The 15,882-nt window shown below is 41.9% G+C and overlaps 1 protein-coding gene across 3 annotated transcripts; it reads left to right on the top strand.

Moving 5' to 3' along the window:
- The first annotated feature begins 82 nt into the window (after window positions 1-82).
- Window positions 83-15,834, top strand: LOC119904244 (amyloid-beta A4 protein-like). 3 transcript variants are annotated; one of them, XM_038720746.1, is made up of 18 exons: window positions 83-294; window positions 3,512-3,679; window positions 3,806-3,935; window positions 4,035-4,147; window positions 4,645-4,835; window positions 4,927-5,168; window positions 5,322-5,489; window positions 7,188-7,321; window positions 7,455-7,529; window positions 9,165-9,323; window positions 9,450-9,578; window positions 9,741-9,840; window positions 10,657-10,724; window positions 11,237-11,375; window positions 12,473-12,526; window positions 13,309-13,400; window positions 13,528-13,659; window positions 13,786-15,834. In XM_038720746.1, the coding sequence occupies exons 1-18, from the start codon at window positions 235-237 to the stop codon at window positions 13,885-13,887; spliced, it is 2,256 nt and encodes a 751-aa protein (XP_038576674.1). In that variant the 5' UTR covers window positions 83-234; the 3' UTR covers window positions 13,888-15,834. The 3 variants fall into 3 exon arrangements, with proteins under 3 accessions (XP_038576674.1, XP_038576673.1, XP_038576675.1); XM_038720745.1 differs by having other exon boundaries at window positions 84-294; window positions 13,513-13,659; XM_038720747.1 differs by lacking the exon at window positions 5,322-5,489 and having other exon boundaries at window positions 86-294; window positions 13,513-13,659.
- The last annotated feature ends 48 nt before the right edge of the window (window positions 15,835-15,882 follow it).

Below are 15,882 nucleotides of genomic sequence, written 5' to 3'. Positions count from 1 at the left end.
TTGGGCGCACACACACACACACACACACACACACACACACACGCTCCTCCGCCCCCATCCAACGTCGGGAGCTAAACAGGAACAGGGAGGGATCACCGGGATCGGGATCAGAACACTTCAGCCGCCGCTACAGTCTATGGTCGACACATATCACCAGCTGCTTTAACGTTATTATTATTTTTCTAACTGAAAAATCGTGAACATAACGGGGGTGCTGGATACCGGGAGGACAGCATGGGGGAGCACACTGCGTGTTTGCTGTTACTGGTGGCGACCTTGACGCTTTCATCCGAGGTGAGTACAACGGAGAAATCTGGGCTGTGGGAGAGTGTCTCCGAGCCCGATCCCTTTCTCCACTCCCCGGCGGGCCTGTTAGCTACAGCGGGCATCGAACGCACCACAGAGCCAACCGCCGTGTCAAATCTGAATAATGACGTGAAAAAAAAATAACGGTTAAAATGTTAACGCACAGTAACGTTACTGGGTGGGTTATAACGTCCCACTGAAGGCTATGTAACAGCTACAACCGTGCGGCTACCAAAGATAACATTATTAACGGGGCCCTCTCATTGTTTGATCCAATACATTTGTTTTCCCGGACAGTTTTGAACATCTTGTTGTGTGAGAGATATGCCAGGTAGCCTTTACAGTTTACACAGATTTAATGCGTAGAATTAGCAAACCAAATAATGTCAGCAATGCTACCAAGGCCTGCCGTTAGATGTCAGTGATTGACAGCTTGACCCTGCCATGTTGGACATGTTTTGGTTTGTCTTGGGGAGATATTTTTACGCAGCTCTATATAAATATTCTGTTAAAGTAGTTAACGTTAGTCCTTTTATTGCTGACTATAGCGAAGTAGTGCAGTGAACGGGATCTAGCGAGCTAACGTTAGCGTTAGCTATAGCTTTATTAGTCCATAATTACATGGATTGGCTTGGCAACTGCTACAGCCTAACATAACGTCGTATGCGTCAGTTTGCTCCGTTTAAAATCTTTCAAAGTACAGTCACCCGCTGTATCTGATACGTACAACACGAGCAGTTAAGCGTTGGCGTGAATAACCTAGGCCCTTTGATACCCACGGATGTTTTTAGCAATGGTGATGTGTAGTGTTAGTTGGTGCTCCTGCGTCGACCTGGCCCGCTTGGTCCAGTCCAGCAGCCTTGTTGTTGCAGCTGCAGGGTGGTGATATTGCTGAGGAGAATGGAAAAAGGATGCAGCCTTTTTTTAGTTTGACACAAGCAAGATGGCGCCTACAGCTTGCTGCTGTGCTGGACCAGAGAGAAATACTCAGCTTAGGACCAGCTAGAAATAGAACCTGCATTGTAATCAGTCTATGATTGTAATATGCAAATCGTAAGTGATATATTATACTGCTGGTTTGTTCATTAACATGCTGTATTTAGGAGCGCACATAACTAACAAAACACCCATTATAGTTTTCAAACCAAACCCCTGCGAGCTGCAGTGAAACATGTCTATACAGAAGTATGATGCAGGACATTAATGTGATGTAGCATTCAAGACTTTTCACAGGAATATCACCACATGCCATGGCTGTGATTGTCCTGAGATGCTATAGCTCTACTATTTGAGTGGGACTTTTGTAGCATCTTATGTTTCCATGTTTGCATAGAGTTTTTTATTATACTTTTATTTAACCAGAAGAAACTAATTGAGATTAAAAATTTATACAAGGTTGCAGACATCAGAACATAATAACAAAAACATTAAAAACATATAGCAATTTACAGTGGGAATAAATAGTAAGTTACTAGGTCATTAAACATAAAAATTTCTTAAATATTCACCACAAATAATCAACAAGGATCATCCAAGTAATCAATCACAACATCTACAGCCAGACTTGCCAGCCTCCGAGTCATTTAATAGTACTTTATAAGCAACCAGTGAAACCATATAATATACAGTATACAGGAAGTTGATTCCAAGCCAAGGGGGCAGCATACTTAAATGACCCCTTTTCCAAATTCAGTCCAGACTTGAGAGACAGATAGTAGTGATAAGTCCTCAGAACGAAGACAGTTTCTTCCCTGGTTCAAAATTATATGTGTGGTGAGATTTGTTTTGTAGCTTAGCCATTGTGTTTGCTGTGTATTTTCTGTGCTGCATGTTGTTCAGGCTCCAGGCTTGAGTCACGATAAAAGGAGTCACACAGGCCCTGCAGCAGCAATGCCTAGATGTGAAAACCTGTCTGCACTGTCAAGGCCTACTGCCACACTCCCAAGGCCTACTGCCACACTCCCCTATAGTCAAACAGGAGTGTTTTTGAGCTTTGGTCAGACTGGTTATCTCAGTGTAACCCTACACCAATAAACACATGAACAAGGAACTAGATTTGAAGGACTTTAGCCAGTGATATGTGGAGTGAACAACTGCACACGGACTGATAGACTCAGACTTTATTTGAAGAACAAGTTGGTAGGTGTTAGGACCACTGCTCTTGACTGATTCCACCCATCACACATTTTATATATTCTGTAGCCTGTAATTCTTATAAACATTTCTTTAACAATCCCTGAGTTGGTTCACGCACTGACTGCTTACTCCTGCAGTTGGTATTTTTCTATTGTACTGTTTTGGTTCGAACAGAATGAAAAAGATGGAAATGCCATATGATGCAAGGCACTCAAATAAAATAAATTAATTTGACATTTAAATAAATTATGGATAACATTATGCAACGGGTTGATAAGGTGATCTATCTCGTCCTGACTCCCAGGAGGCTACTGTTACGCAGATATTCACAGGCAAACATAGCATTTAGTCAGAATTAGTCATTTAAAGATTGGCAGCAGATGGCTTGGTGGCTAAGAGTATTGTCAGCTTGCAGCATCAGTCTTTTTTGATATCTGCCAGAAAAATAGAAGGCCCAGAAGGCGAGACACACCAAGACATCCTCCAATTGTTTCCCCAAATACAAAGGAAGGAAAAACTGTAAGTGCTGATGGCTATGTCCAATGGAAAGTAGAATGCCAACACCAGTTCAGTTGAAAGAAGAGGTTGTTTGCACCTCATATTCACTCCCAGCTGGATTTTAGTATCCTGTGGTTCACTAAGTTTTTCTACTCATTGCTATAATGTGGTCTTCCCGACACTCTCATTGCACTTTCTCTAATGTTGGAAATGAATAAAACGTCATAAGACAAGCGAACAAAGGGCACATGTGCGGCCCCGTGCCTGTAATGCTTAGCTCTCTGGCTTATGGGCTCAGAGGGATGAAACGGAGTGTCTTTCCCTGCTTAGGCATAAAGTAGTAGTCATATAATAACTTGTAGTGGTATGGAGTAATTTAAAGAGGCATTTATCCTTGTGATTCACTAATCCCGGTACAGTATACAGAGACAGATGTATTTGAAATGAAGCAGAATAAACTGAGAGGGGCTAAATACCCATAAGCTGCAGGAGATATTTATGGTTAAGCTATACTTAAGCAAGTTTGGTCCAATTAATCTTTGCTGTTCTGTCTTTAACCTTGTCTGTCCAGGTGCCTGCTGATGACTCTGTGGGTTTGCTAAATGAGCCGGCGGTGGCCATGTTCTGTGGGAAGCTCAACATGCACATCAATGTGCAGAGTGGCAAATGGGAGTCTGACCCCTCTGGCACTAAAAGCTGCATCGGCACCAAGGAGGGCATCCTGCAGTACTGTCAAGAGGTATTTAAACAGAGTGAGACAGCAATGCAGAGACAGAGAAACAGACAGGGACGGAGGGACAGCAAGTACACATGAAGGCAGATAACATAGAAAGAAAGAACATAAAAATCTCTCTCCTTTCTTCAGGTGTACCCAGAGTTACAGATCACAAATGTTGTGGAGGCCAACCAGCCCGTCAGCATCCAGAACTGGTGCAAGAAAGGCCGCAAGCAATGCCGCAGTCAAACACACATCGTGGTGCCGTACCGCTGTCTGGGTAAACAGTTTTAATCACCCAGGTGCATGTTACTAAGTTTGTTTGCGTGTGTGGATATGCTGAATACTTTTAATGAGGGAAGGCATGTTTATGTTGCAGTTGGGGAGTTTGTGAGCGACGCCCTGCTCGTTCCTGACAAGTGCAGGTTCCTGCACCAGGAGCGCATGGACCAGTGTGAGAGCCACCTGCACTGGCACACGGTAGCGAAAGAGGTGAGGACAGACAATAACACAACATTCAGCGTCACTGCATGAACTTAATATATCGTATATTGTGCTTCCAAAATCATTATATCTGGTGGTGGCTTTTTTTCTACTTCTTCCTTTTCTGTCTGGTCCTCTGTAGGATGACTCAGCACTCCTTAATTTCACCTCACCCCTGCTGTCAACTTTCTTTGCCACTTTCTTCTGATTTGTGTGCCTTTTATTCTCGTTCCTTTCCGATTGTTCATTAATGTACTGTCACCCACGAAGATAATTAACTGTCAAACATTGATTTTGTTAAACTTATGTTAATAAATAATAAATAATCTGTGCATCAATGCAGTGGGTCCACAGTCCCCAAGGGTTACTACAATATGCTCTTATGGGCCATATCCTTATAAAACGATTGAATGTTGTCTGGTTTCATTTTGGTTGTTTATACACGGGTGTTAAAAGCCATTTAGGCACTGCAGGAAGTTATGATTAATGTCTGTTATTAAAATTAGTCCTGCGGAGACCGCTCCATGAATCTTCACGACTACGGGATGCTGTTGCCATGTGGAATCGACCGTTTCCGAGGCGTGGAGTTTGTCTGCTGCCCGGCTGAGGCGGAGCAAGATGCGGATAGCACAGAGCTAGAAGGGGAGGAGTCAGACGTCTGGTGGGGCGGGGCTGAGACCGATTACTCCGATAACGGGTATCGTCACGCGCACACATTCATCGCTGTTTGTCCAGTCTGATGTACGCGCACGTTGATATGTAGACTGAACCAACCGCTCTCCCCGCAGCATGTCGCGCCCGGCAGACACAGAGCCCGCCGCTGCGCAGGACGATGAAGACGCGGACGAAGAGGCGGACGAAGAGGCGGACGCTTTTGAACGGGATGAGAACGGAGATGGCGATGAAGATGACGAAGGGGAGGAAGATGAAGACGTTAACGATGAACGGGATAGCGATGAGCGCAACGCTAACGTCGCCATGACAACCACCACCACCACCACCACTGAATCAGTTGAGGAAGTCGTTCGAGGTAAGAAATCGACACACAGATTTAGTGTCGTCTGATGTTTTGTTGTTTATGTTAATGTAACTTTTATGTTTTCCATGAAATTCAGAAGCGCTCGTTTTGCATTCCTTTTAATTCGAAATGTCGTTTGCGTTTGCCTGTGTGTACATGTCTCAGCCGTTTGTTGGGCTCGTGCTGAGTCAGGCCCGTGTCATGCCATGCTGGAGCGTTGGTTCTTCATACCTGAGAAGGGCCGCTGTGCTCCCTTCTTGTTTGGGGGCTGTGGGGGCAACAGGAATAACTTTGAGTCGGAGGAGTACTGCCTAGCTGTGTGCAGCAGCTCGCGTAAGTCCCAGGGTTGGAGCCGTCTAAACCCTGAAGCGTCCATGAGCCTGGTTTCTGTCCTCAGGCTGCTGCAGATTGTCTCTCTGTCTTATTCTCTTTCTCTGTCTCTCCCTGTCCTGAGCGTCTGATGGCTCTTAACCACTCGGAGCACTGACAAGTGGATCTTGTTTTGAGTATTCTGTGATTATTTCTCTGCAACATTAAAACACATTTTTGATTGGAAAGGAAAAGTAGTGAGGACGAGAAAGATGGAAGGCCATGAAATCACTCATCTCCCTGGAGCAACATGATTATGTTTGTGTATGTTTCATGGAAAGCAAAGAAAATGTCTTCAAATTTGTGGAAAAGATAAAGCACACTGGTAGTCCTTGGCTTAAGCAATAATGCTGATGATTTTCCATGTTTGTCTTATTATATTTTATTCTTGGGGTGTACCCCACCTGGGGTGTACCCCACCTTTCCCCCAATGTCAGCTGGGATTGGCTCCAGCCCCCGCAACCCTGTATGCAGGATAAGCGGTTGACGATGGATGGATACTTAAACAGGAGTAAATAGTGTCTTTTGCGATTAACACACATTTGGTTCTGTAGTTAGCATTTGCAACAACCAGTATGATCAATGTGGGATATACTTAAAAACTAAACCACAGCGCCCATGTTCATCAGACAGAAGGAACATGTCACACAGTACAACAGTGTAGCACAATGATGTGTTTTTTAAATGTTTTTTGGCAAAGAGGAATAAGCTACACTTACAGTATGATCATCGATGGTGTTGGTCTTTTCTTGGGGTTTGTTGACAGTAAGATGAATACAGATAATCACCACCTGTATCCTTTGAGAAGCTTCGAGACCAGCCGTTTTACCATCAACAGAGTCAGTAGTTGAACTGATGACGTTTGAACGTTGTAGTGAAAGAAAGATTAAAAGAAAAAATGTAAAGACAAATAGATCAGGCGAGTGTCCCTGTTGGAGAGCAGCCATGACGCTCTAGTAGTCACTGACTTCAAAACAATTCTGTTACTCATTTCTAACCAGTAACACTAACTGATACTTCTTACAGCATGTGGACGAGGCAGCGTAAATACTGAACCTTGACTCTCAGTGTGCGTTTGCATGCATGTCTGTACACACGTGTGTTTGCATGCCTTGCAGTCGTGAGGTCTTGTGCCTGATGCTGTTGCTGCAGCTCTGTAGTGGTCTGACCTGGCAGCTGTTGGACTGCGTGTTGAAGTGTTGTGATGTATGTATGTGAATGGGGGAGGGGCGTTGTTAAAGGTCAGTGGGTTGATTTGCCGTTTCCACTCAGTAAAGCGTCACACTCCTCAGTGGTGCGGCCTCTGCCCTTATCCTGGCTCGGCACTTTCCATCTTATCTCCAGGCCCCCACATTAAATGAAGACACCTGCACGACACTTGTACTGGGAAATTAATCGCCCTTTGTCCCCTGATAACCTGTGTGTCTTTTATACCATTATTTGTGTTTATATTACAATTATTCCTAACATATTGTATGTTTTTAACACACTTGTTCTTCTTGTCTTTTCATTGAAAACTGCTGTTTATGTGTGTGTTGAGCCGAAATACTGAAACTACTACTGTTTAATGTTAGGAATCTAAGGAAAGCATTATGGGTTTCAGACACCTTCATTTACCTTACATGCATCCTCCCCTGCACTCTATATATTTAATACCTCCAGTGCCCACCATGGCCCCCAGTCCTCCAGATGCCATGGATCGGTACCTTGAATCACCTGGGGACGTCAGCGAACACTCTGATTTCCAGAAGGCCAAGGAAAGCCTCGAGGCCAAACACCGCGAAAGAATGTCTCAGGTACGTTTGCATGTCAGGGGTTAACATTTCTCCCTCTTAAGGTGTCCAAATGTCTCATCTGTCATGACAAAGCCTGCATTTGTCATTATGTAATGGTTGCTTTTGTCCCTGACGTGATACTCTTCATGTCCAGGTGATGAGGGAGTGGGAAGAGGCTGAGCGGCAGGCCAAGAGCCTTCCTCGTGCTGACAAGAAAGCTGTCATCCAGGTAGGATACTCACCACCACATCTTATATATTGGTGTAGATCTTTTTACCATCATTTGTAAATGTCAAAGTTGTTTGTTATGACGATATTTGTGTTCCATTAACTTCGCCAAAATTACTGAAAAGTCAGTGTATGACCAAACCAATCCTTCAGATTTAATGGGATTGTGACTGTGAATATGGAGCGATACGGAGCTGTAGTTAATTATGCAGCGGTAGAGGACTATTAATCTTCACCCATGCCTCCTTCACCTGTCAACAGTGGCATGTTGTGCTTCGGATTCCTTTGCCAACTTGCTCTGCTGGCTGATATAACCCACAAGATTTGATTGGATACATTTATGTATGTAGATGAGTCATCAAAAATATGTTAACATTTTACAGGCCGAGAAAATAGTGATTTTAAAAATAAAAACAAATGTATATTTGACATGCATTAAAATAATTTAACTATGAACACAAGGGTTGGGCGTCTATCGGCGATGGCTGACAGACATCACGACATTGAGCCGGCACCGTGATTGTAAAATCTCAAATTTTCACATTATACCACCCTGTGAAATCCCTTATCACGGCAGCAGCTGAGCCGCACGTTGGCTTATTTAATGACGTAGCCTATCAAACAACTGAAAACAGCATCCGTACCCTGTGTGGTCACTGTTGCTTTACCTGGTCCGTGCGTAAAATATCCACCGCGACTTGTAACGTAAGTTAATAGTCTACCATTTTTTTTACCGAGTGAAGTCTGTGCGAGAACACATGCACATAAGACGACTGCACATAAGACCCCCGCGCACCCAATGACATCGTCCATCCCAATGTTTCATTGTAGTATGTTTCATTAATTTTGTCAACATTGCCCAACCCTATTGATAATCACACACGGATATGATACTGGGCAATTAAACAATAATGATAATTATCGCAATATAAATTTCCTTAATAACAATATAACAAATGTTCAGTATATCGTCAATAAATGTTTGATTAAATTCATTTGAATCACGAACAAATAAACACCTAATTTTTCTAAGATATTTTAATTTTATTTAGGAAAAGGGACTGAAAAAAGATTTACTAATCACATTTTTTGAATTAAGATTTATCATAATTGTTTTGAATGTTCTGACTCAGATTTGTGAAGTGATCCACTGTTTGGCATTAAGTGTTTATTCTGACCATCTGTTTTTTTTTTTTTTTTTTTCACTCAGGAGCAAAAATCAGCCTTTAAACTTGAAAGAAATAATGATTTGACATTTAATTATTGATATCGAATGATATGACATTTGTTTATTGTGATAACATTTTGGCCATATCGCCCAGCCCTACTATGAAAGAAAACCTGTTTTTTCACTTTTGATTGCATTTTAAAATATAAAGATGTAAAGTAATTCCTTTTATGTCAGAACATGTGCAACTTCAGATAGGAAATGTTAACCTGATTTTAAAGCAAAACAAAAAAGAAACGTGACACAAACGTGATTTTAGCCGCATGATTGCTGGGTGCAGCACAGTGTTTGGTGTTTGGTGAAGCACCCTTTTAAAAACTATACAATAACTGCTTGTATTAATAATCAGATATATAGTGAAAATGTCATTGTGCCATCTCCTGCATGTAAAATGTACCATATTTGCAGCACTTCCAGGAGAAGGTGGAGGCTCTGGAGCAGGAGGCAGCAGGAGAGAGGCAGCAGCTGGTGGAGACCCACATGGCCCGGGTGGAAGCTCTGCTAAACAGCCGCCGACGCCTGGCTCTGGAAAATTACCTGAGTGCTCTACAGGCCAACCCTCCACGAGTACACACACACACACACACACGTACCACACACTCCTCTGCACTGGCAAGAACTATAAAGAGATTTACATAAAATAAAAACAAGTGTAAAACTCTTACTAACACCACACAACACTGTTACCTTCAGGCTCGTCAGGTGTTGAGCCTACTGAAGAAGTATGTCCGTGCAGAGCAGAAGGACAGGCAGCACACGCTGAAACATTATGAGCATGTCCGCACAGTTGATCCCAAGAAGGCTGCACAGATCCGACCTCAGGTACTGTACCTCACACATATACAGTCAGAACCCTTTAATGTGATGAAAATATTTTAAATTCTTGCAATGGTAAATTCTTAGCATGGCCTAAAATCAAATTCTGTGTTAGGATTAGGATTTCAAAATTTGACTGGAGCTTCTTCCCCATCTTGTTCGCTTCAGGTTTTGACCCACCTACGTGTGATTGATGAGAGGACAAATCAGTCATTGGGTCTGCTCTACAAAGTGCCAAGTGTGGCGAATGAGATCCACAGCCAAGTCTGTAAGTGTCATACTTCTTACTAACTGAATGAACAACTTGTTATTCATCTTCATCGTGAGTCATGGTATGAGAATTTATCATTTTGTATCTTTAATGCTATTAAACATTACAGTATCATAAAAATACTTTTTAAAAATCATTATTAATCATTATAAGTAAGCATTTCTTGTATGCAAATAACTACATCCCAGTCAGCAATAAACTATAAAAATTTTTTCGACATGTTTGAATGTTTTCCCCTAAATTCTAGATAGATGAAATTGTGTGAGGGCTAAAACAAATGCTCTGCCTCTCAAATGTGAATATTTCTGATGTTCTTTGTCTGTTATGATAGTAAACTGAATATCTTTTGGTTTTGGACCGTTGGTCCTGACAAATTCAGACATTTTAAGATGGGGAATTGTAATTGTGACATTTTAAATGAAATGAATAGTGGGAAAATAATCAGCAGATTAAGCGATAATAGGAATAATCGGTATTAGCAGCTCATGTCAGTATGCTAAGAACATGTACTGGCAGAGTCATGCTGTAATTTAGTGTAGGAGTGTCAGATCAGTCTGTGATCTGTTCATGTTAAAGAGAGATGAGTTTCATGTTAATAATGTGACACTATACTATACAGACTTAATAAAGTAGTGTGGAGGAAGACGAGTTTAACAGCTCGTGTGCTGATAAAACAGCATCTCTACTGTTAGTGTTCAGTAATCAGGACACTGTATATGGACTTCACCTGGCAGCTCACTCCCTCCATTTCTCCCCACCATCTATCATCATGCTGTGGCTCGCTCACCGTCTCTTTCTCCTCATTCTTCCTAGCTGTTATCATGCAGAGAGTTCAGGCGGAGCTGTCTCAGCAAGTCTCTTCCCTGCAGAGCGATGGGCGGGTGAGTCGAGTTTCACCCACTCACATATGCATGGAGTCTGTCCTGTATAAACTCTCGCATGTATAAATAGAATTCACCCTGTGTTGTACAGTGATGCAAGGCAAAGTTGAACACAACACAGCCATGCACAGAAACAGACTTAGATGCAGTCTTAGTGGATTTAATGCAGAAAGAGCACATAAAATACCAAAAGGGCAGGCTTTTTATCGCTCAGCTGGCCACAGATAGCGGTGATTGGGTAAAGTGAATGAGCAGATGTTGAGAAATCAAACTGATTCATCTGAAAAAATATTATTTCCCAGGAGGATACTGTATCTGGCAAAAAAATATATATATTCAGTTGTAGAGACAGATTTGTAGCAATTTGTAGTGTCTTGTGCACATAATAAGTCCTGTGGGTGACGTTCCCTTTTTACCAGATAATCATCAGGAATGGATTACGTTTTGAAAGAAAAGCCTCTCTGATTGTCCCACGCTGACATGTCCAGATTAATATTCCTCTGTGTTTGCAGGTGGATGGCAGGGTGAGTTACGGTAATGACGCTCTGATGCCTGATCAGGCCTACAGCTCTGCTCCTATGGACCCTGGCCTGGAGGGACTGGGCTTCATCCACCCTGAAAGCTTCAACCAGCCCAACACAGAGAACCACGGTAAACACACACGATAGTATAGCATAGTATAGACAAAGATGATGGTTTCAATATCATAAAATGAGACCCTCACCAATAAAATGATTGCAGAAATTAAAACTTACTCCTAAACTAGTATTAACACTTAGACAATTGGAACAACAACAAAATATATATATTCTTTATATAATTGGGCTGTCCCCGACTAAGGATTTACATAGTCGAATCAGAATCGTCAAGTCCTGCCTATAGTTGACTGATCATCATGTGTGTTTTTGTGCACAGCGATTGCAAGGGGCGTGGGTAACACATGGTGGCTCCGCTTTAATCTTGAGAAGCTGCAGAGCTGCAGTCTCTATTCATTCAACTTACACTGTAAATTTCCAGCTAAACTGACGCTTATTGTTGACTCTCTCTCTCTCTCTCTCTCTCTCTCTCTCTCTCTCTCTCTCTCTCTCTCTCTCTCTCTCTCTCTCTCTCTCTCTCTCTCTCTCTCTCTCTCTCTCACCTGCCATTCACCGGTCTTGTGCAGAGTTTAGCGTGCATGCAGTTGTAGCCAGCACGGTTCCTCGCGGGTCTATTTCAAGTAGGCGGCTATTTAAAAACAATAAAATATTATAGAAGATATTTGTGTGGTTCATCAATGGTGATAAATTATCCGAAAGTCTCGCGAGGTGCGGACAACTCAGCACAACACCGGTGAACCGGGTGCTCCGTCTCTTCAGCAAGTTTTCCTGCACTGCCACTACACATACACTCTATGCAAACACATGCACACTGACGACCCAGGGTAAGGGTTAAAATTTTGGAGGAATTCAGGCACTTTAAAAAATATTTTTTGAAAGTTTTTTTCTTTTACATGCTCATTTACAGCATTAAACATTGAAATGTGTATTGTAATAGGTTGTATATTAACTTATTAGAAAAAACTGGTAGTTCTATGTAAAATGAGACCTTGAGCACCCCCATATCGCCAAAATGGTATGATCCTCGTTTCACTGTGAAGCTTCGACTGTGAGATCCAGTCGAATCAGGCTCCGCCCATCGAAGCATCGAATCTTCGACTAGTGGTCAGCCCTAGTATATAATAATATTTTCTATATGATTTGTTTCTGCAGTTGAGCCTGTTGATGCTCGTCCACTTCCTGATAGAGGACTCCCCACACGACCTGGTGAGTGTGTGTTTGTGTGTATTTTTGTGTGTATTTGTATGTCACACAGGACTGGGCGATGTAATCAATATTACCTTTGATCGTGTCTGCATATAATTATTTAATAACATAATCCTTCATACATGGACGTTAAACATGTACCACCATCTGTCATCGCACGAGATCTTAAAGGTGCCCTTTTTAAATTAAGCTTATTTAATCGTAAATCATTTAAAATCCTGCATTGTTTACACAGTGTTTTGAATGCTAGCAGTCTTCTTCACTTGCTGCGCATTACAGCCAGTCCGCCAACAACTGTTGATTAGCAGAATAGTGTGAAACGATCAAGAAAGCGGATCGGTGGATTTAGGGCGTACTCACACTTAGCCTTGCCTTGTACTGTGCCCGAGCACGATTGTGCCCCCTCCCCACTCTCTGGCCTGCGCTCACACTGCGCCTAACAATCCGAGCTGGAGCACGTTTACGTCATAACTCAGTCAGTGTTTCCCATACATTGATTTGTTTGTGGCAGCCCGCCACAGTATCAATGCCACTTATTGATATATGATTTTTTTTTAGTAGTCCTTTTTAAAATCGTAGTTGATTGCAGAGTGCTGCGCATATATTTGCCTAGTGTGAGTTCACCCTTAATGCAGAAAGGGCACAAAAAAATACCAAAGGCCAGACTTTTAATCGCTCAGCTGATCATCCCTTTCTGCTTTTTAATTTTGTTTAATTAGCACGTGATACAAATTGCTATTTCACTACTAGAAGTATTTTATACATGTCTCCTCTTGTATCAGTGTCTGCCATGCAGCCAGAGGAGATGCCAGAAGTGCGAAAGGAGACTGAAGAGAGGCAAAGTGCTGGCTATGAAGTTTACCATGAAAAACTGGTATGAAAAATCAATCAACACTGCACACACCATCGTGTCATTTATTCAGGTCCTGTAGTGGTCTGTGCTTTGTGCACACAAATAGCTTTGGGTTGTTTTCTTTTAATGGTAGGTGTTTTTCGCTAAGGATGTGGGGTCCAATAAAGGCGCCATTATCGGACTTATGGTTGGAGGGGTTGTCATAGCAACTGTCATCGTCATTACCTTGGTGATGCTGAGGAAGAAACAATATACTTCGATTCATCACGGTGTAATTGAGGTAAAGAAAGTCCTTTGTGGATCGGTGGTTTTGTGTGAAATGCAGTACAGAAATTCATGTTTCTATCTGTTTGTCTAGATTTGAAAACATGTTTTTCTTTCACTAAACCCCTTTTATCTGTTAAAGGTGGATGCAGCAGTGACACCAGAGGAGCGTCATCTGGCCAAGATGCAGCAGAACGGCTACGAGAATCCCACCTACAAATTCTTTGAGCAGATGCAGAACTAAAGAACTGCTTCTTCAGGCGTATCCCAAACCTAAACTCACCCTTGAAGGGTCTGTTCCATTCATCCCTTGCCCTCAGCCCCTGCACCTTCAGTTTCTCACCCTGTTAAGAGGCTGATTTTCATCAAGCTTGAAAAGTTAGGAAAAGACCAGTTTATGTCTCAGTCCGGGGGGTTAGGGCCAAAGGACATGGAACAAAGCCTTCTTATTGCCTGATCCCTTGATTGTACAGAGCAACATTTGAGCTTAGATTTACCTGCAATTGGTCAGACAAGGGTTCCCTGTTTCAAATGCACATTTCAGCAAATCAAAACAAAAACTCCATAGTGTTTGTACTGAACGCCCTGTTGATGATTTATATGAAATCACCGCAGTACTGCACTCACAGCTGAGTCCAGAAACATGTAAACCCAAGATTAATTTAAGTTGAATTCCCTGTCACTCGCTCATCGCTCCAACTGTTCCATCTCCCGCAGACCACTCGTCCCCGCTCTCCAATAACAGCCGGGCTGTGTTTGATGACATAACAGCTCTCCAAGTAAAGCCCAAGTGTTTCAGGTTTGTTTTCCAAAAAAGGAGGAAAAACATGAAAAAATTATACATATTCAAAATATGTATACATTGGAAAAATACTGAATGTTTTGTTTTTGGATTTTTATTTTTATTTTTTTTAATGTGTAATATATAAAGACAGCTGTAAGTATATGTAGTGCATGGCAATATTGATGACAGATACAGTATACTTTATGGTGAGGTCCTCTGGAGCGGTCCTCTTACTAGATATTTTAGCAGGATTGTACATTTCTAGTGTCTTCTTTGTGATCTCGTGATATGAAGAAGAAAAAGAGTATTCAGAATCTGGTCTGCTTTGTCGTCACACAGACTTGCTTTAACTGAATCTTGGCTCGTTTTGCTCATCTCCATGCTTCACTGTTGTGTTAGCTGCATGGGCGAAATGCTCTGTATGTCATATATGAAGTGTAATAGTATCCGAAAGGAAGGCGATTTTTGTTACTGTTTGCGTTCTATGCACTCTGTCTTGGAAGTCTGATTATTATCACCAAATATTATTGCTGTTAACTCACACTGCACATTGGGTTTTTATTAGAATGAAGATATAGGTCAAACTTTAGTAGGGAGGTTTTCTGAAAATATATCATTCCAGATTTATCATTCCAACGTCTCTCTTGATTGTAAATATTTGGAAGATAGAGATCCGGCTTTCAGTGGCCAAGTTTCTTTGTCAAGCTTGACCCCCCTTTCATGTGTTATTCAGTGTGTCTTTCTGACCCCATTTGTCCTGTTTATCCTCTTTCTGGATGTGTCAGCAATATTGTACAGTGCAACACTTCTATTTGATAAAAAAAAGACAGCACTTGTTGGGCCTACAGAGATCAAAAGTTTTCTAGATGGTCCCCATCTCCTCTTCACACACATTTCCTTCACCAAATCTCACAAACACATTCTATTTTTCTACATTTCCTGTGTATACATGTACAGTGCTTCTGTTCCTGTGCTGGGTATTTCTTTGTCTGCGTATCTGTTAATAGTCCTCATGAAGAGGTGAAGACTTTACCATCAGCACCGGGAGGATGACCGCAACTCACATCAGCATAGAGACACATTTCCCTCTCCTTTAATTAAGTTATTAACGCCACCTCCAGTAAACATGAATGTGACATGCGTATTGTGCATTTATACCGTAGAGATACAACACATATCACATCTCCGCACATGTACACACCAACTGAAGCGCTTAATCAGGTGAATGTTTGTATTGATGCTCACTGTGAGTGTCTTTGGAGACTAGTGTTCTAGAAAAAACAAAGATGCTTTCTTCTCATTGATTCTGTGACCTTCCTCTGTGTAGTTAAATGGACCATTTGCTTAGAGTAAGAAAAAAAGCTTTCTACACCCACTATACCATTAATAAAATTTTGAATGTAACTTTCTGGCTGTTTGTCATTTTGAATCTCTTGCTATGATTTATACAGTGTA

The sequence above is a fragment of the Micropterus salmoides genome, unplaced genomic scaffold (assembly GCF_014851395.1).
Source record: "Micropterus salmoides isolate LMB-PRFRI ecotype aquatic unplaced genomic scaffold, ASM1485139v1 Ms_hic_scaffold_15, whole genome shotgun sequence".
In the NCBI taxonomy this organism is placed as follows: Eukaryota; Metazoa; Chordata; class Actinopteri; order Centrarchiformes; family Centrarchidae; genus Micropterus; species Micropterus salmoides.
This window is presented reverse-complemented; position numbering and strand designations above follow the sequence as displayed.

Coding starts and splice junctions, on each gene's coding strand:
- LOC119904244 (XM_038720745.1), top strand. CDS start 235: ATGGGGGAGCACACTGCGTGTTTGCTGTTACTGGTGGCGACCTTGACG. Junction 4,148..4,644: donor GGCACACGGTAGCGAAAGAG/GTGAGGACAGAC, acceptor TATTAAAATTAG/TCCTGCGGAGACCGCTCCAT. Junction 13,660..13,785: donor TTCATCACGGTGTAATTGAG/GTAAAGAAAGTC, acceptor TATCTGTTAAAG/GTGGATGCAGCAGTGACACC.